Here is a 21,522-nt window from a genome sequence, read left to right as displayed (position 1 = left end):
TACCAGACCAGTGTTCAGCATGGAAAAAAAAGAGTAATGCAGTGTGTCTCAAAAGCAGTATTCACTCTATTTAATCACAGTGATAGTTATTCAATGGCACGTATTTTTTTCCTACCTACATTACTTTTTCATATGCACTTTCGTACTGATTTGTCATAGCACAGTGCTTTCTACTTGGCTTGGTGAAACATTCTTTATTTCCTTCAGTTTGTCTTGAATAACCTAAAAAATATATGAACATGCATATCTCCAGTCTGATTGGGGCCTCACTTCATGTGTTCCTGGACGTTACTACATGTATTAAACAACATCAGATTTAGGATGCAGTTTGAGACACCCTGCTGCTGATCTTGGGTACCAGGCTGAAAACTGAATGTTTAGTATTATTTTCTTTTTTTCTCTTCCATATGCATTTTTAATGGATGACTTAATGTCACTTTTTCCCTTGACAAGAAAGGTCCTTGAGATTTTTTTTAAAAACTAACCTGTTCTTCCAAATCTGCTTTTTTGTGCGTTCTAAAAATTGTGACACAACAAAGACTTCCAATTTTCCTTTGGAAAATACATCCCACTTCGTCCCTTTCATATCATTGATGTAGGAGGTGTGTTTATAACTTCACCATTGTTTATTATTGCAGCTAGTTAGGTGTTATTTTTGCCCTGCAGTAAGGCTTGGAGGTGCTTCCCAGCACCACTCTCATGTTTGTTTTTTTAAAAGTAAGTACAAAGACTGTCGCTCCTAAATTCTCCACTTCCCTTGAGTCCCTACATTTCTGTTGTGAGCAGCTCAGGCACTTCATTCCTCAGGCCTTTCACAACTCCTGGATTAATACCATCAGGTCTGGGTAACTTGTTGCTATTTAATTTATCAGTTTGTTCCAGCACCTCGTCTGTTGATCCTGGCAATGGAAGCAAAATGCTTTAAGGGCGCCTCTAGAGCAGATATCTAAAGCAAGTCACTCACACATCCCTAAAAAAAATCCTTACTCCAGCAGCCAGAATTACAGATTACAGCCTGGTTCATGGACACAAGCCACACCAAACCAAACAGGGGATTCAAATAACTCAAGCCTTTCTGCTGCTGAACGTATGGTACCACGTCAAACCTCTTTATAATTAGCACAATCTATAACAGATTTTATTTTTTTTGTCCCAAATGGTGAGCATTCATGTGCTTTATTCAGCTAAATGGGCTGCCGGTCTGCTCCCAGCTGTGCGTGTGTGCGCACACATGCACACGTATTGCAGCAGCTGCCCTGAGGACAACACGCTACAGCTGAAAGATGAACCTGACCCACAGTGCAGATGAACACTTGGTGACATGATCACTGTCACTACGTGGGTATCATCCCAAATATGCCTACCTCACATAACATGTTCATTAACCCTGCCACAAAGTGTTGGGCTCCATGCAGCAATGACTAAATGAGCTCCCACCACACGGGCAGACCAGCTGGCCACGCGTGCCACCTCCTTGCTCAAAAACATGGCAGCAAGAGCAAACTGAGGAACCAGCCAGGGTTGGGCACCTCTCTGTTTACACAAAGACCAAAAGCAGCCTGGAGACAGACTATGCAGGGGGGCTGACCTGCTGGCGGCCCCCCCTCACCCCTCTCCCCCCACCCCAGCATTATTAGGGCTGCAATGGGATCCATGTGTGATCACCGGCTGACCCACATGTGCGCCGTGCTTCCTGCGCTCCCAGCCCTGCCGGGGCTGGGGTTTTAAATGACAGCATTATATTTATATATCTGCCGCCAGAGGCCCGCAAAGGCTTTGCTAATTCTGGACACCTGCAAGGTCCATGAAGTGGGCGGCTAGCTGACACTAGGGCAAGAGGTGGCTCTGGGGAGAAAAGTGTCAGGAGGAGTGAAGAGCAGCTCCAGCCCCCAGGACATGAGCATCAGGAGCAAGGGGAGCTGCTCTCTTCATTTGCTTTGGAGCACCCCCTGACATTTTCAAGACCAGACCCAAACCTCATTAAATTTGGGGTTTGTCTGATTAGCCACAGCAGCATGAACAGGTCCTTGCTCCCGCTGTGGGAGGCTGTGGGCCACCCCGGCAGAGGGGCAGAGCCCAGGCACAACCTGGTGACCAGCCCCCAGGCTGCACAAAACCTCTTGGTTTTGGCTCCCTTCCACCTTCAGCGTGTTAAACCAAACACAGCCAAACAAAGGTGGGGGAGGATCAAATCTGTGCTGAAGCAAACAAAAATGCTTTCTCCAAAGCCCGCCTGATAGACGTAATATGACTGCTTTTTGGAGGCTATCTATCATTTTCATTTGGCATTAATCAAATAATCCCTTGATCCCAAGAAGGCACTGAGGAGACTCAGTCAGGCCTCCAGAAGGGATGTGCTCCTTAACTTGGAAAGTTGGCAGATGATTTAATTTTGTTAGCAAATTTGACAGCGCCATAGGAATTTTCCAAAATCAAAGAGCCCTTTCACAGGCTTCTCTACCCAATACTCAATCCAGTGTCTAAGAATAACATTCAGCCCTCATTAATTAATGATATCAGTCCGAATAATGTCAGATTGCCTCAGAGACCTTGCTGGGATGGATGAATCACACCCTGCCGGCTCCAAGGCTCTCACTCTGACAAACTGCAGGGTGCGATGCCGGGCTGCTTCGCCTGGAAAGCTCTCAGCCCAGCCCTGCCTGAAGTGTAGCTCAGCACCGGGGCAGGCTGCAAGGTTATGGGTGTCTGGGTTAACACTCAGCTCCTCGAGACCCCGTAGGGCAGGGGCCGGCAGCCATGGACCCCTTCCTCCCTTCTCCCAGCACAACAGGCACTGGTGAATCCTAACGGTATGGCTGCCAAGCGGGGTGAGCTAGTGAGCTGTCAGCATCGTGCCAGTGTGCCTCTGCTGTGGGCAGCACCAAAGCTGGACTGCCCCTGGCTACTTTGGTTATCTCTGCCAGGCACTGAGAGCTACACCCTGTCTGTATTAGAAAGGAAAATATTTTTTTTCACCCCAGTTAGGTGGTGCTGTACTTCCCCATGTACTTTGTAGGATTGATGCAAGAATGAACTGCAGAGGTCCACTAACTTTTGAGATTCACAGCAGAGTCAAGATCATCTCCAATGGTGAAATGCCACAAAGAAATCTAATTCTGAGAGTCTGACTTTTACCAAAACTACAGACTAAAGATTTCTCACAAGACCTACTCAGCTGATACTGTTCCAACATGGGAAAAGATACACCAGCTGTCTCTATAAACTTACAATTTTACTGAAGCCATAATTATGTAAGAAAACACCCAGACTGCTTCCAAAGTGCACTATACTAATATTGATATAAAATTGCCTTGTTTCTGTTTGCAACATAATCACAAATCCGCTCTTCAAGTTTTCATGTACCCACATTCTGCTTTCTGCAATAGCTGAAAGCAGTGGCTCCTTATCAGTCATGAATATGAGGTTTAGTAACATTTGCATCTCACCATCTTTTTATGTAAATGTTGCACTCCTGAGGCCTCATGAAAATTTTACAGGCAGGAACAACAACTGCATTGTTTAACACATTCAAATAAATGTTTATTCACAGATGCTCTCCCTTTCCCCTTGTGATAACCATGGCTGGTCAGGCATGCACATTGTCTCCTATCACCGCACCCCAGTTTCCCATCAGACGCCCTGATGCTGCCACACGTGGGCAAGATCAGCATACAGCTGAGCTGAGCTAAATGTAAACACGAGCTCAGCAGAAATACACATGGCATTCGTTGTGGGACCCCAGTCACACAGGCAAAGTGTCGAGAGAGACAAAGCTGGGACTTGTCTTTTTGTGCAGTGTTTGTTTATATGCCATGTACATTATGCCCAGTAACACGAAGCCATCAGTTTCAAGTTACAAATACACCATAAATGCCATAAGTAGTTTATTTTTTTGCTGCATCTGGCAAAGTAAATTTGGAATTTTAAAAAAAACTTATTTGATGCTGATGTATTCTGATTGCCACTGCAAGCATATGCTTTTATTATGCATAAGCACCATTCTGATGTGATGGCCAAAGCTCTCAAAGGGCTTGATGCTGAGGGGTGAAGCCTTGAGAAAGGCCCATCGGACTTTGGGACCCCATCCACAAACATTTTTCATTTCAGTGGGACAGGTTTCGAACAATTTTAATGGGCTGTTTACTCTAAGGCATCTTGGTTCTAAAAGCAATTGACCAGTTTCACACATGTATGCTTGTGTTTGGAAGAGACACTGCCAAATAAGCCTGTAAAAATCATTAACTCTAGAATTTGTTATTTTGCTAAAGCATTCTGAAAAATTACACTAGCAATTGCATTTGAAAAATCTGGTAACGTTAATTTCACCACTGAAATATGATTTCTTTTAAAAGCCTTTTCCTTCATGGTCCCTGCCATAGGATCCACTCCAACATCTGGATAACAGAATCCAGGCTGACAGACTAATACACATGTGGAGGAGTGTGTCTGCTACTTTGCTGCTTCTCAGGACAGACACATTGTCTCTCTCTCCTTCTCCCTGTCCCCTCCTTTTTTTTATTTTTTATTTTCCCCTTCCTTTAATAAGACTGCACATGTCTTCCAGCTCTCTGCTGCGAATGTGACCAGTATGCAATATTGCATTGCACCAATACAGAATGTCTGGCTTAGGTGATACCAAGTGGTTACTGCCCTGACTTTGAATGCTTGCTAGGTTATTACCCAGCACATCTGGCTCTCTCCCTAGGAGGGTGAGTTCTGCAGTGCCCCAGGAATTTCTTTCATACACCACTTTTATTAGCTTTTCAAAAGAATACAGATTACCACTGAAAAGGAAGACTTAGGTCATTTGCAAGCATACTGGTCCCCAACCTGTTTATCATGTTTAAAATGCAACAATAACCCAAACTCATTCTTTCATTTTCAGAATCAATCTTTCCTCATTTTAGCAAAGTCCTACTGTTCTCATATTTGAAAGGTCTGCTTTACTGTAAAAATGGCTGGTTATTTGTGATAGATAGAATTAAAAGAAACCCCAAACAAACACCAAAACACCAAAAAAAACCCCCAAACATTTCAGAAAGCCACAAAGATAATTTAGTTTAAAAATAAAGCTCCCAGAACATTAATTTCTAATCCTACTTTTCCTGTGGACCTCACTCCACCATCACAGGAGGCAAAAGTAAAGTGTTTCAGGCTTAACCAAAAGAAAGAAGCGCATGTGTAGCTCCAGAGAGCAAATTTATCTCCTTTGCCCACACATGGAAGTTACACAGGACATGAAGTTTAAATACAAGAGTTATAATACTATAATTTCCCATCTGGACATCCCTATTTCAGTAATGTCAGAGTGGCCTTTTCTGGTTTTGTTTATGTCACTTCCGAAGCAGTTTAAGACAAATGGGAAAACTACTTTTGTTATCTTACTAAAAAAGATCCACGCGGCGGAGTTACAGAGGTAGCTCCCCAGGGCTTTCCTTCTACCTGCCTAGGGAAGTTCAACACTCCTGGCCAAAGCTCTCCTGAAGGAAACCTGGCAAAAAGCTGCCTGCCCACCTAGCTACCTGTTTGCCCACCCACTGACCCACCTGGAACTCCACCTTCCCAGAAGGAACCTTCCTCTTTGTGCATCACCTGCAACTGCTGAGCACACTTCAAGTGCAGATAATATTCTCCATGCAGAGCTAAGCAAGTACAGAAAAAACCCCAGTTTGCTGGACTTGCTAATCAATCTCTTTTGAAGCTGTGTGAGGCCAGGTTTTCGGAAGCTGTCGGCACTCACCAGCTTCCATTGTTCCAAGTGGGAGTTGTTTGGCACTCGCAGCTTTTGAAGGGCCGATATTTCATGTAGGTGTCTAAATGGGAGCTCTGCTCTCCACTAACCTTTTGCAATTGCTTTTGGCTAGACTGATCATCCAGAAATATCACATTGCGAAGCACGGTGTAAGCACTCACAGAAAGCATATTTTAAAACTACGCATAAATAGCCCATACTCCTCCAGCCAGGAAAAAGAAACAACATTCTGTGATTCCCCAACCACAGGAGACAGCCAGGCAAAAAGTTCACAAACTTCAGTAAATTCGTACAATGAAAACAAAAACAAAACAAAAATTCCTAATTATATAAATGAAAACAGTGAATGTTTTCAAGAATGTCACAATCTTACTTGGAGGTTTCTGCCAAAAGAACAAGAGTTTAAGTCCATCAGATAAAACTCTGATTTCTTTAGATCAATATAAAAACAAAAGGGATGTCTAGTCAAAACCCTAAGCCGTAAGTTCTAGTATCAAATAAATTACAGCCAACAGAACAGAAAGATCATCTCACCTCCTCAGGTCTCAATCTTCTGAAAAGCCCACCTTGGCAGCATCAGATGTCAGTCATGACTCAGTCAGCTCCAGTCTTAAAAATAACCATGACCCATTTGGTCCACTAAAGTTCATGGAAATCCATACAGGGTTTTTTGTTGTGTTTGCCTATAAATTGCATTGTCTTCTTAAGGCTTCCTGTCCTGCAAACAGAGGCACTAGCACAGAGATTCAACTGAGATTGTTTTCCTCCTCTTCTGCTGCTTTTATTTAACACACACACACACACACACACAGAGGAAAAAAAAAAGTGGAGAGAGGAGAGAACTGGTAGAAGTTCCTTACAGGAGTTAGAAGAGGACATCTGCAGGCAATTTAACATGAGGGTTTGTTTCTGTGTCAGCTGGCAACCCCTGGATAACTCTGTCATGTAACTTATATGTTAAAACATGATGTAGGACAACCAGAGAGATTGGGTAAATATGGCAGCACATCAGTTTTATTTGATTAAGATTTATACTTTTTCAGAGGGAGCAGCCCTGCCATAAACTATGAAAACAAATGCAACCCTGCAGCTGAGAGAAGTCCCACCCTGCTTTACCCCAACAGCACTGATCATCAAACCCACCTTCTGCTGCAGCCCAGGACAGTCTCTCCCTTCCTTCCCATGCAATTCAAAAAGCAAAATAAAACAGTTTTTTTCAGATGAGGAGGGAAAATTCATTCCCTCACAGCAGCCCTCTCTTGATTCGGTAAGGATCCAGCTTGTTCACCTTCGCAGGCAACAGCAGCAGAACGTGGAAGGGTTCATGCAAGCACGAGGCTGATCCTGCAGTTTGTGCCTGGGTTCACTGCTTCCTGCCGATTCTGCAAGGCTGTTCAGGAACATAGACTGGTATCTAAAGGGAGCTCTGGAGCTAACCCAGCTCACAAAGTTCCCCCACTCCATGTGTTTAACTTCCTCCCAATTAGAAGAATCTGGTCGAGTGAGGAATGCTCATCCATTCTGGTTCCACTTCTCTTCTTGCATCAGATCTTACGTATTTTGACATTTATAGCTATGCATTTGAACTGAGGCACTGATTAGATTCAATTGTTAAAATTACCTTCCTCCCCCTTCCACTTTGTGTGCATGCCTTGAATTATTAGCAATTTAAAAATCAATCTTGCAGTTAAATGTTTAATGATATAATTGCTTCTGTTGCCTAAATTTGTTTAGTTTGTGCTTTATTAGCGTGTAATAACTGAAAGTATATTTTTCTCTGTCTGAGCTAATAACATCTCTGTGATGGCTCACGTGCTGCTATCTGACTGGCTGCAGTTCTGGGACAGAACTCAGGGAGAATTGGAAATATTTTCTGAAACTAACTAAGGAGTAGGTGGCTTCCCTTAACTGAATGAATTTGAAATCTCATTTGGCCTCCACTTAAGTTTCAAACATTTCGTTGTTGTTGTTGTTCAGAGTTCATTTTCATGGCTTCTTAGTCTAAATATGGGGCAGGGAAGCTCTGCTGTCCTAGACCTGGACAGTGTGCCAGCTGGGTCCCTGCCACGCAGGATGCTGTGTTCTGCAGCCCTTGTCCCCAGATCTTCTCTGTAGAGGGGTCCTACAGGAGGACCCTACAGGTCCCTGCCTGCTCACCTACACAGGTTCCTTTGCAAGGAAGCTTGGGGGCTGGGAGGAAGGCGGCTTAGCCTGTCTCCTGCTGACAAGGCAGCAAGGACTGTGCCCCAAATGTCTTCAGACATCACGTGCGGTCCGGCCATACAAATCTCCATCCCACCCTGCCATCCAGAGACACTAACTCAGGTTTAGGACACCACTGCTCCTGCACAGCCTGCCATCTACTCCCTGCTTTCCAAAGGATTACTAGACTTGAGTAAAATGTGATTTTGATGTGATCATATTTCTTTCGGATTTGGAGCTGGCTTGTTTCAAAAAGGCCTGGGTGTACCTCTAGTTCTGTGTTACGTATTGAAAATGCACCATGTAAGATGGGATTCAGTCCATCTCATGAAGAGCTATCTACAAGTCCCCCTGTGCTTCCTGTAACTACTCTGAGTCCCCATGCTAGCAGTGGAAAGACACAGGTGCTTCCCAAGGACAACTCACCCCTCCCTAATATAGGTCTCCCCCAGTCCTTTAAAGAGGGGGCCCAGAAACTGCTTAAACTAAATACGAACCAAAAGCAGCTCAAGTTAGGTGTGTGTCTCATCCAGCACATCCTCAGGCTCTCCCTGAACATTTGCCATTTTAAAGTTATTTTTCCAAGGGCACAAAGCAAGGTTCACAACACCAAGCACCATGACAGAGCAGAAAACATAAAAACACAGAGGTAAAAAGGGTTACATGTTTGGGAACAAAGTTCCCTTTCCTATTCCCAGCTGTTCCCTCCGGGGCAGTGGCAACAACGTTTGGTGCATGTTGAGATTTCTGCTGCAGTGAGATTACCATTGATTTAAGCCAACACACCACACTATGCTCCTTCTGACACCTATCCGAAAAGTGCCTATAGGCTGGCTGTGCTGGACACAGCATTTCTCCTCCCACGTTAATCACAGCCCAGACATGCCAGGTTTCTGAGTTCCTGGAAAATCTCTCTATATGACCAAGATTGTATGGACAAATAATTATGTCAGCTCATCCTGGACGGCTCGCAGCACACCGCAGATTTATCTGCCTCCTTTTGAGAGCTACTTTGCTGAATTTGAAATAGCAGGTTACAGCGTCCTACCAAACTTTTACTGCTCTGCAAGGAGGTGATAATGACTGCCAGCAAGTTTATCTTTGATCCAAGGTAATCACCAACAATATGCAATATATAATGCACATGCCAAACACTCTTTTCAGGCCTCAGCAGCAGAACAAACCGATCCCTTTCGTTTCACAAAAAAAAAAAAAAAAAACCAAAAACAAAAAACCAACACTGGAAGCAACAGAAGTACTGGCCTGGGGATGTAGGGGATGTAATACAGTAAAACTCACCCACATTAGTTGAGTTTAAAACCATGTTATTAATATGGAGGGTAACACTAGGGGGTTTTAGGTTATTAGGCAGCAAAAAGGTGTATTTCTGAATGGGACTTGGTAGCAAAGGGAGCACACCGTAAAGCCTCTTGGGAACAGAGCTCGCTGGCAAGACAGGCATGGGATATTAGGGGGACAGCACCACTGCTGTTCATCCTTTCTGTTCTTCTAAGGCAAGAAGGACAGATCCGTTTTTTTGATAAAGACAAAAAAATTGCACCAAGAATATACATAAGGTATAGAAACAGTTACTCTTTCTAATGAAACATACCTGGGAATATACAAATACTGGCTACTCACTTGAGACAAAGAAGAAATATTTTTCACAAGAATTTGAATTGTCTTGGAAAAGAACACTGACAGTCTGAAAATGTCCAACAGAATAACGGGCAAAGACTTATGGCAAACAATAAAACAGCAAGTTGGTGGAAGGTATCTAATCAAATGCCCATAACTGTTTATGAGGTAATGTCTACATTAATAATCTACAGAAAGGAATTAAACAACACATCAGCAAAAGATATTACATCCTAAAGTCAAATTAGGGACACCGACAGGATTGGTGAAATAATTCAAAAGGGTCTTGAGGAGATTAGAACATGGGTAGGACATAATGAAATAAGATTTCCAATTTGAGGAGGATGGCTGCCAGTACAAGTATGCAATATGAGATTTTTAAAAGGAGAGACAGAGGGAGAAGAGATTTATTTTTTTAGTAGACAAAACATATCACCAAGCCCAAGAGAAGCATCTCTCCCTGTCTGTGGGCTGCTGGAGCAACAGCCCCTGGAGTATGCCTTTCAGCTCTAGGAGGTGTTACCAGAAGGATAACAATGTGGTGGTTCGTGACCAAGCAACAAGTACAGCTGAAAGCAGGGGGCTGGATGCAGCTGCAGTGGTGAGGTGGGGAAGGCTGTCTGGCCCCCATCACCTGAAACAGACTGTGACCAGAACTAATGTGGACAGGCTGCAGAATGCTTGGCAACCTCCCCTGAGCTCTCCCTACAAATCTACCTCTTTAAGGTGAGAAGGAGCAAAGTCAGTGTGAAATTAAGGAGTCTGGATCTGTACAGAGCAGATATACAAAGGCTGGTCAAAGACAGGGGCAGGGTAGCTGAGTATGAGGAAATGCTTCACAATAGTGAGTCATGGGGAATAATCTCTCAAGAAAGGTTAAAGATGACCCACTACTTGAGATATTTGTGGCCAGATCAGGGCAAAATGCAAATCCAGTGTACATTAGAGTAATCTTTGACTCACTGGGAGATAATCTCTGCACATCTTTAGCATCTGCACCATAGATTCATGCAAAGATAGTCCTAGGCAGATGGTTTCTGTAAACACTTGACAAGGAAGGAGACTGTCATTACAGCCTCTCAGAGTCCCAGGGCTGCCCAGGCACCGCACTGGTGGAGCCCCCCGAGGCAGACTTTCTTGCAGCCCTACCCTTCAGTGCTCTCACTGCAGCCGCACGCAAAAGGCACGGCCTGGGAGGCATGAACACAGCACGGACACTTGGGCTAGCGAAGCTGGCCCCATCTGCAGGGGTGGCCAGGACCTAAGAAGGAGAAGACACAAGCTTTGACAGTGGGCTTGACAGAGATTTACAGGCAGCAAAACAAGCTTGCGATTTGTGAACCTCAGTCCCCCTCCAGGCTCTAGAACAGAAGAAGAGGATGGGAGAAATCTTCTTTTCCAGTTTCCCCGAAGCCTAACTCTCTTTGTTCCTGTCCCATTCAGTGTTGTCTGTCCTTCCCAACTCTTTTAACTTCTCCCCACCCTCAGCCTGCCACCCTGGCTCTAGTTTCCATGACCATCCATTTTATGATTTCTACCCATCAGCAGTAGAAATGTCCAGACTTTTAACCATCTGGCAGACTGCAGAAATGAGATTTAAACACATCTGAGTCCACATAACAGAGGGTTAGTGTAAAGCATATATATCAGCCAGAGCACTGAAAATGCATTTGGTACTCTTTAGTTTGCTCTTTCCTGCTTATGAAAAAGATAATTTTTGTTTAAAAATGGCCTCACTTAAGGAATTATCCATGCCATTAGTCCCCAGAACAATAGAGATTAAAGTCTCTAGACCATCTCCTATCAAAATAACATACTTTTCTTTGAACATGTCATTAACACTGTTTTCCATCTGGCTGTTGGCAGCAATCTTGGATTTGTTCCGAATTGCTGAAAGTTCATCAATTATAGTACACAGAAGCCATTATCTCTCTTTTCCTTTAGCAAGGAGGTATTTGCTCAGGCAGAGAGAAAAGGCTGAGTTCAAGAGAAAAGAAAAAGAAAGAAAAAAAGTTTACTCATATAAACTCTATGGCAATAATTTGGTTACAATCCAGAATTCTAAACTTCTGAGAAGTAAATCACAATTTCTGCTTATAAGGAGATTCTAGTATTCAAATACAGTAGTGATTCTGGCATTATTACAGACAGCTGATGTATGCTGACAGAGGATGGCAATAATGCACCAGATTTTAAGCCTGGCAGTTTGGGGGCTCAGTGAATGAGCGCTGGTGCAGAGGAGTGTCACCCACGTTCACGATAAATTCCATTCCTTTATTTTATGGGAACCCAGAGTAAACCATGGCTATCATTCAAACGCAATTTAGCAACTGTCATCCAGCTAGCATAATTAGCAAGAAGCACAGTAAAATTGAAACAGTGGTGTTACCCTGTCAGTACAAAAGCAGGGGAAGAGCTTTTAAAGTTTTGCCAGAATAATGAATGAAGTACACAGTGAGGGGTAAGCAAAGGGGATGGGACTTACAGCTACTCAGCTTCGGGGATTCCTGATACTGATGCTTTTTCACATCTGTCACTGAGGCACATTTGTAACCCACGAGATGAGAGGCTGCATGCAGCAGTTATCCCAGAGCAGCTGTCAGGCAACAAGTTTGCAGCCCAGATAACTCACAGTAGCCTGTTCACCTCCATGCACTGGGGCTAAAGGCAGTTTCTCATAGCTAGAGGCCATTGCAGGCAATACATCCCTGGGGTCATCACTGATTCGTACCTGTAGGAGGTTTGGTTTATTAGCCAACTAACAGGAGCAGTTACTCCATATTTTCTGGAGGGGATGGGAGTATGTTATCAAATTGACTCCAGTGGTGACACAGTAGTATTACATACTCCATATGGTTCGCCTACTCAGCTATGCTGCAATATGTCTGCCATTTAGCTTACTTCACATGTGACTTTGGGCAAAGCTCTTTGTATCTTTGGCTTAGATTTCCATGCTCTCACTCTTAGCTGAGCTGCCCAAATATCATTTTAAAAGCAATGAAAGAAGTGCTTTAGCAATGAAAAGAATCCACAAAGACCAGGCTCCTAACTTAGTCAAGATCCTGAAAAGAGATGGGAGGAAAAGCCTGGCTTTATCCTCCTTATCCTGGAGGATAATAGTAATTCTATCCTCCTTCCCTTATGCCTGTTCAGGCAGAGACTGTATTGTGCTTACAAAACTCCCAGCATAACGAAGTCTTGGATCCAATTTAAAGACTACAATTCCAGGAAAAATAACAGATTGTATCAGACCCAGAATATGCTCCTTACTGAATAATACCAGTTTAAAAATTCAGATTTAACCATAACACAACAGATTAGGCACATCCAGCACCATCTCTACACTGCCACATTTGAAACCCAACATATTCTTTGGCCAACAAACGAGCTCTGGAATCGGGATTTGTAATACTTCCAATGATAATACACGAGTCTGTGCATGGAAATGTGCATGTGCCACCTAATTCATGTGCTAAATTCAGGAGTAATTTGCAGAAACAGCTATGGAGTAATACTTTTATTCCTTCCAAGAAACCAGGTTTTCCTTCATTGTAACATTAGGTACAGCTTTCAGATTTGGTAACCTCAATTTGACAGATTCAGAGGCAACAACCTCTGGTTACATCCACAGAACAAATGAGCTTGCACAGATACAGACCAGCTGAATTTGGCTCAAAGTGTTTAATGCCCTTTGAGATTTTTTTATAAAAGATAACATCTTTGATTAAGCTATCTGGGATGTAAAGTGTCCCCATTCTTCAAGCTCTGCAAGGTAAAAGGTGGTTATGCAGTCCACAAGCACCTCTGTTCAGCTCAGCTGCTGTCGTTCAGTCCCCTCAGTCATCCCAGATCTCAAAATAATCACCAAGGAACAGAAAAATTGGACCATCTAAATAGACACAGACCAAATCTTCCACTGGCATATATTAGCCTTAATTAAATGAAAACTATACCCATTAACCCAAGGTTAGACACAATTTCTGATACATACAGTAATTTCTTTACCTACAAGCCATACCCTGGACTCTTCCTCTCCCAGTGAGGGCCAAAAGAACAGCAGTAACTCATTTTTTCCTGAGAAATGGTTCCACAAAATCCCCTCACAGTGATGGCGCAAGCTAGCTAAAGTCAAACAAGAATTTGACCTTGGCAAATGAGGCTGCTGACAGCAGAATTTAACCCTTAAAAAATGAAACTTTTATTGAATGCTGTATTGGGTCTGGCTGAGCCCCACAGCAGCCCTCCAGTGCTGTGCTTTGTCGTGGCAGCTAGAAAGGTGGGGATAACACACCAGGGTTTTGGCTACTGCTGAGCAGTGCTTGCACAGCACCAAGGCTGCCTCTCCAACATTGCCCCCCTCACCAGCAGGCTGGGGGTGGGCCAGATCTTGGGAGGGGACACAGCCAGGACAGCTGACCCAAAGTGACCAATGGGATACTCCATAACATACGACATCTGCTCATACATAAAAGCTAACAGAAAGGAGAAGGAAGCGGGGGCGGAGGCATTTGTTATGTACAATATTTGTCTTCTGGAACAACCGCTACACATACTGAAGCCCCGCTTCCTGGGAAGTGGCCGAACATCACCTGCTGATGGGAAGTAGACAATAACATCTTTTCTTTTCCTTTGCTTCCGCACGTGTGACCTTTGGTATTGCTTCATTAAACTGCCTTTATCTTGACCCACAAGTTTTGCATTTTTCATCTTATTTTCTTCCTCCCCGTTGTGCTGGGAAGGAGAGTAATAGAGCAGCTTGGTGGGCACCCGGCGTCCAGCCAAGGTCAACCCACCACAAATGGTCAGTATCGACAAAGCTTAAATTACTAAAAACAAAACATGCAAATCTCAGGTAGCATTTGCACAGTGTTTCTGTGACTATTGTTATAAGAACTAGAGTTTAACGAAAAAATGAACAATAAAAATATCACATTAAAACTATTTTAAGCCTTAGGACTAGTAAACTTTATTAAACTAGGGTGCTGATCTCACAAGCCACTGGGGGCATACTCAACTTTATCAGTGAGATTTTTCAGCCCTGGCACAGGCACTAAATGTGTGGAACTACTCAACAATCAGGGTCAAAATTCACCATATTTTGCTGAACTGAAACTAAAGATCTGAACATATACAGCCTTTTTCTCGTCTGCTTCAAATGTTTCTTTCCTTTATGCTTTGGCAAAGCACAAGGCTGTGATTCAGGTGAAACTACACATTAGGGAGCAACAGGAACACAGGTTCACCATATCAATTATGGATGTTTCATTCAAGCTGAAAAATGTAACGCTTAATCTTTAGTAGCTATGGAATGAAGCTGCCCAAACAGAATGAGGACATATACATTAAGACTTTCAAAACATTCCCAAAATTGGATAGGATCTGCCTGGGTGCTGGAATCCAGCTCTTACCATTTCTCATTCAGATATCCAGGCGGATATCCTGGTAGGAGTCTGTTATAGACCACCCAAACAGAATGAAAAGGCAGATGAAACATTCTACAAGCAACTGGGAGAAGTCTCAAGGTTGCTAGCCCTTGTTCTTGTGGGGGACTTCAACCTACCAGATATCCACTGGAAATACAACAGAGCTGAGAGGAAACAGTCTAGGAGGTTCCGGGAGTGTATGGAAGATAACTTCCTGACACATCTGGTCACTGAGCCAACTAGGGAAGATGCTCCACCGGACCTGGTCTTTACAAACAGGGAAGAATTGGTGGGTGATGTGGTGGTCAGAGGACGTCTAGGGCATAGCAATCATGAGATGACAGAGTTTTCAGTTCTCGGAGAAGTAAGGAGTGGGGTCAGCAGAAACACCCCCTTGGACTTCCAGAGGGCTGATTTTGGCCTGTGTAAGAGCTTGGTTGACAAAGTCCCTTGGGATACAGTTCTGAAGGGCCATGGGGTACGGGAAGGCTGGACATTATTCAAGAATGAAGTTCTAAAGGCACAGGAGCAGGCTGTCCCCATGTGCTGGAAGACGAGCTGGTGGGGAAGGAGACCCACCTGGCTGAACAGAGAGCTTTGTCTAGAACTCAGGAAAAGAAGGAGAGTTTATGACCTTTGGAAGACGGGACAGGAAACTCTGGAGGACTATAAGGGTGTTGCGAGGTTATGCAGGGTGAAGATTAGAGCATCGAAAACGCAGCTGGAACTCAGACTGGCCACTGCTGTGAAAGATAACAGAAAATGTTTATACAAATACATTAGAAACAAAAGGAGGGCAAAGGAGAATCTGCATCCTTTATTGGATGTGGAGGGGAGCATTGCCACACAGGATGAAGAAAAGTGCTACCATAAGGTACTTAATGCCTTCTTTGCCTCAGTCTTGAACAGTAAAACCAGTTACCCCCTAGGTACTCAGCCTCCTGAGCTGGAAGACAGGGACAAGGAAGAGTAGTAGAGTGAAGTCTCCACAGTCCAGGAGGAAATGGTTAGTGACCTGCTGCTCCATTTAGACATGTACAAGTCTACAGGGCCAGATGGGATCCACCCAAGCGTACTGAGGGAACTTGCAGAGGAGCTCACTAAGCCATTCTCTATCATCAACAGTCCTGGCAAACTGGAAAGGTCCCAGAAGAGTGGAGGTTAGCCAATGTGATGCCCATCTACAAGAAGGGCAGGAAGGAGGATTTGGGCAACTACAGGCCTGTCAGACTGACCTTGGTGCTGGGGAAGGCTATGGAGCAGGTCATCCTGACCATCATCACATGGCACGTGCAGGACAACCAGGGGATCAGGCCCAGCCAGCACGGATTTATGAAAGGCAGGTCCTGCTTGACAAACCTAATCTCCATGACAAGATGACCCATCCAGTGGATGAGGCAAAGGCTGTGGATGTCATCTACCTGGACTTTAGTAAGGCTCTTGACACCATCTCCCACAGCATTCTCCTGGAGAAACCCATTGCTCACGGCTCAGATGGGTGTACTTTACACTGGGTTAAAAGCTGGGTGGACGGCCAAGCCCAAAGAACAGTAGTAAATGGAGTTACTTCCAGCTGGCAGCCAGTCACAAGTGCTGCTGCCCAGGGCTCAGCACAGGGGCCAGTCCTCTTTAATATCTTTATCAATGATCTGGACAAGAGGATCGAGTGCATCCTCACTAAGTTTGCAGACGACACCAAGCTGGGTGGGAGTGTTGGTCTGCTTGAGGGCAGGAAGGCTCTGTAGAGGGATCTGGACAGGCCGGACTGATGGGCTGAGGCCAATTCTGTGAGGTTCAACAAGAAGTGCCGGGTCCTGCACCTGGGTTACAACAACCCCATGAAATGCTACAGGCTTGGGGAAAGAGTGGCTGGGAAGCTTCCCAGTGGAAAAAGACCTGGGGGTGTTGGTTGACAGCTGGTTGAACATGAGCTGGCCTGTGCCCAGGTGGCCAAGAAGGCCAACAGCATCCTGGCTTGTATCAGAAACGGTGTGGCCAGCAGGACAAGGGAAGTGATCATCCCCCTGTACTCAGCCCTGATGAGGCCGCACCTCAAATACTGTGTTCAGTTTTGGGCCCCTCACTACAAGAGGGACACTGAGGTGCTGGAGCGTGTCCAGAGAAGGGCAATGAAGCTGGTGAAGGGTCTGGAGCACAAGGCTTACTAGAAGTGGTTGAGTGAACTGGGGCTGTTTAGTCTGGAGGAGGCTGAGGGAGGATGTTATTGCTCTCTACAGCTACATGAAAGGAGGTTGTAGGCAAGTGGGGGTAGGTCTCTTCTCCCAGAAAACAAGTGAAACGACAAGAGGAAATGGTCTCCAGTTATTCCAGGTGAAGTTTAGCTTGAATGTTAGGAAAACTTTCTTCACTGAAAGGGTGGTCAAGCATCAGAACGGGCTGCCCAGGGCAGCAGTGGAATCACCATCCCTGGAGGTATTTAAAAAACGCATAGATGTGGTGCTTAGGGCCATGGTTTAGTGATGGAATTGGCAGTCCTGGGTTAACAGTTGGACTTGATGATCTCAAAGGCCTTTTCCAACCTAAATGATTCTATGATTCTATGTTTCGGGAATGGAGCACAAAAGCTGTGAGACTGGTTACATTTTCTCCTGGTAGTAGGAAAGGCCGATTTCAAAATAGCACACATAAAGACTCACATAATGGAAATGAAATCACCCTTTCTGCAAAAAGGATGTATCTGAATATTCATATTGCCATATTCATTTATCTTTCACATTAATTTTCTGCACATGTTCAGGCAGAAAATACATCTTAAAATCTATCAAATATTAATAATTCAGACACTTCCTAGAAAGTGATCTTCAAAGTTACAGCTTTAAATGTGCAGGAATGAGGCTGTGTCTGCTTATTTAAAAAAAATAAAAGAAACAATACCATGTGACTACCTAATGGAGTACAGTTAATGAAACAAAACCATACCAAGGATGAGCGTAATGAACCCAGTTTGTACCTTCTACATCACCACAGCAATAAGAGATAGAAAAGCCTATCATACCGAATAGTCTTGCTCATGTCCCATGCATTGTACTTTCTAATGGCTTCTTTTTAACATTGTAGTTACGTCCACTTTTAAAGTCTAAATGAATAAAGCAACCATGGCAGCTTTCTGAAGACTGTTTAGACCAAAGCAGACCCTAATGACATAAACAGAAATGCAAAAGATTTGATGTCTAGTTGGCTAGCTTTCCTATCCCAAACACAATATTAAAGTAATTGCTTCCTCACACCCTTTTTCAGTGCAACTTCTGTGTGATGTTCTGCTGAAAACAGGCTCCTACAAGTTCCCTTGAACACATCATTACAGAGATTTTTAGACAGACCTCTTTTACTTGCCGTAATAAGATGCATGCATACCCAGCCTTGCCCTCTCAAACTCCTAACTCCCATGGTTAAAAAAACCCCTACTTCAGATACCAGTTTTGGCAGAAAGCATGAAACTGAGTTCTCCTTAGTGTTATTTCTGGCTCTGTGGACACGTAGACAGCATGAAGAGGTACTCAATCCCCTTCAGTCTTTTGAAGTCTTACTGGTTGAAATCCAGGTGACGAGACATGTTGAGGTAAGACTGCTTATGGGGGTTGTGTTTTTCTGTTTCTTTCTGTAAAAATAACCGAGGATGAGAAGACTGTGAAAATGCTGGGTTTTGGAAGACTTGGAGAGAGAGAAGGGACAAGCTCTCCCACTACTGCCAGTCATCCCAGTAGCTAAACACAATCCAAAAACACTGTAGGAAGGTATATAGAGAGGTTCTTTCATTCGCTACCTTTTTACAGGAAACGTGAGTTGTTTAAAATAATATTTCATTTTTATTCAGTTAAAAATAAGTTGTAAAATGAAGCTTTTCTATAAAGCGCTGTTGACTGGTAGATAGCAGCCAACTGAGAAGAAACTCCACCAAAGAAGTTGTACAAAATATAACTTCAAGGAAAGACAGAAAGACGGCAGACAGAAAGGTAGGCAGAAAGAATAAAATAAAACTTTTCACTTACAGCCTGCTTAGCATGGCTAATCTATTTATTTGATTGCAGCAATCTTACTACACCAACTTACTACTACCATTTTCAGATGGCAAAATCCATGTGAGTGAGAAGCATGCAGTTTCATCATATTGTTTATATACAAAGATCAGATGGCTTTTCCCACCTAAGACATTGCCATACGGATGTATTTTGATTTTACAGAAGAGAATTACTGTTTTTCTCTAGAAGCAGTCAAGAAACCATGTCTGAACAAAACTTCTAAATGATGAAATAGTGAGGCAGAAATAGAGCGTCCCCCAAACCAGTCAGTTTGCAAGGCTCAGATGCTGTTGTTCATGTGCAACACCCCAAAATGTTTTGATCTTAGCAACACATCAGCTGTGCCTGCTAAGTCTAGTTGGTTCCTAATCTTCAGTGAAGAAGGATAAGAAAACCACAGTAACAATAGTAATCATAATAATAACAATACGTTAAGAAACAGTACACCACCTTCTGAAATGTAGCAAAACGATGTCGTTTTTAAGGCAATAGCACAGTTCAATGTCTACACTCCTATGACTTAGATAAAATTATGCACTGAAACTTTTCAAAAGGACCCTTGTTCGCCTTTGAATTTTTGCATTATGTTCATGTTCCTTCTGCAGTTGAACTTAACGTTTGCCACTGGCTTTCATGGAGCAGAACTGGGGACATATGAATTCAGTATTTTTCAAGTAGGTGTATTTCATCAAGCATACCAAATATCAATGGATGATCAAGAGGTTTTAATCTTAGAAAAAGTTACCCTTAAAATATCCATGCACTTCAGAGCACATCAGCACAGGTGTCACAACAAAGACTGCAGGACTGACTCAGACAATAGCATGTAAATATCAAGGAATAAAAGAGCCAGTGTTGTGCAGTAGCATGATTTACAAACATTCAAGAAAACCTGCAATATGTATACATACTCTTTAATTTTATGACTCTCAAGACATCTGAGGTCTCACAAAAAACAGGAAACTAACCTTGATGTGAGCTGCTGGATCTGGGACAGTCTGAATCATGTCCTTTAACAGGCCAGTGTGATTACCAAGAGCTCAGATCCCAAGGCAGCTGCATAACCAAAGAAACAAAAATCATATGATTATATTTTAAAAGTTTATTTTCAATAGAAATCTCTTATCTTTTTATAGACTGATAAGCATCTTTCCTTCCCCAGACAACCTTGAGAACCAGTACAATTGAAGCTCTAAGGCATTTCTGTTTCCATACAGTCTGCTTGGGGTACACTTCACACAGGAGAAAACAGTCGGCCCTGAAATTCTCGTGGAAAATTGGTCTTTGTCTGTAACAGACAATTTTCCCAAAATAAGAACTCTGGGATGTGCTCTGCCCTGCACAGCCCCATTATTCACCTAAGATGTCAGGATTTCCATAATCCTTTCTTACCAATTTAGAAACACATAGCAGGATTGGGACAGATCTGGAGCTGATATAAGTTAAGTATCATTTCACTGGAGTTGTACCCATTTACAAGAGCTGCAAATGTGGTCCAGCCACTCAATTACAGCACTTCAGAGCATGGATCTTCTGGGATCCCTTATGCATGTCCGGTAATAAAGTACAGAGGGGTTGGGGAAGGTGGGGTGCATTTGTCTGCATGTGCAGGGGGTTGACCATTAAAACCATTTTAAATAATAACATTATATAATGTAAATAATGTAGAGTACTGCTCAGTAACTAGAACATCAAATAACTGCTAATAAATTTGGACTGGTAAGTCAGAAAACTAGAAAACATGTGGGGAAATGTAGGAACATGAATATCATTTAAAGGAATCTGGCTTTTTCTCCATTCTCCCTAAAAGCCTGGAAATTCCCATTTCTCATGCAAGAGATTTCCTTTTGCCCATGACCTTGAACTTTTATCTTTTAAAGAAGCAAGGCACTATCAGGAGAAAATAATATCTTTTCCCTCAGCATTAAGTTTTTTTATTTATCTGCTCTTACATCTACGCTAACTTCCAAATCAAATTGCAAGTAGCTTTTACCTATTTACTCAGGAGAAATACTGACAGACTACTACTGAGTTGCAGCTTGCCCCAGAAGCAGTCTTCATGACATAAGGGAACTATTTGTAAACTATGGTAGTACACAGTGCAGTTAAAGGTACCACCATTCAGATATTCATACGCTTCCCCCTTACTGCTTAAAAGAACCAGCATTGTGCCCCTTTCAAATCCATGAAAACAAAATACTTAATTTGATGGCCTATTAGAGAAAGCCCAAAAGAAGCTGAATTTCCACTTTGTACACTCTCCTCAGCTATCTGTGGATGATCAAATGAGATACTGATATCATGCTTTTAAGTGAAGATTTTTCTTTCCAGAAACTTAAATATCTTTAAAAGCAATAGACACTTGTTTTGGTAAAAGCAAACTTTCAACAGCAATGTTGTTCAGATTTAAGTCATACAGAAGCACTAACAGCACCGACATATCTTTCAGTTCCCTTCCTCCCTTCCC

At 43.2% G+C, this 21,522-nt stretch overlaps 1 protein-coding gene across 1 annotated transcript in view; it reads right to left on the bottom strand.

Annotated features, from left to right (window-relative positions):
• The window catches only part of ERG (ETS transcription factor ERG), a 109,920-nt gene extending 89,809 nt beyond the window's left edge, over nt 1-20,111 (bottom strand). The window contains 1 exon segment of the mRNA XM_055802495.1: nt 20,024-20,111. Coding sequence (XP_055658470.1) covers nt 20,024-20,062 — 39 coding nt within the window. The 5' untranslated portion in view covers nt 20,063-20,111.
• Between the last annotated feature and the right edge of the window lie 1,411 nt (nt 20,112-21,522).

This window comes from Falco peregrinus, chromosome 4 (assembly GCF_023634155.1).
Source record: "Falco peregrinus isolate bFalPer1 chromosome 4, bFalPer1.pri, whole genome shotgun sequence".
NCBI classification, from domain to species: Eukaryota; Metazoa; Chordata; class Aves; order Falconiformes; family Falconidae; genus Falco; species Falco peregrinus.
The sequence above is the reverse complement of the archived record's forward strand: the minus strand, read 5'-3'. Positions and strand labels throughout refer to the sequence as shown.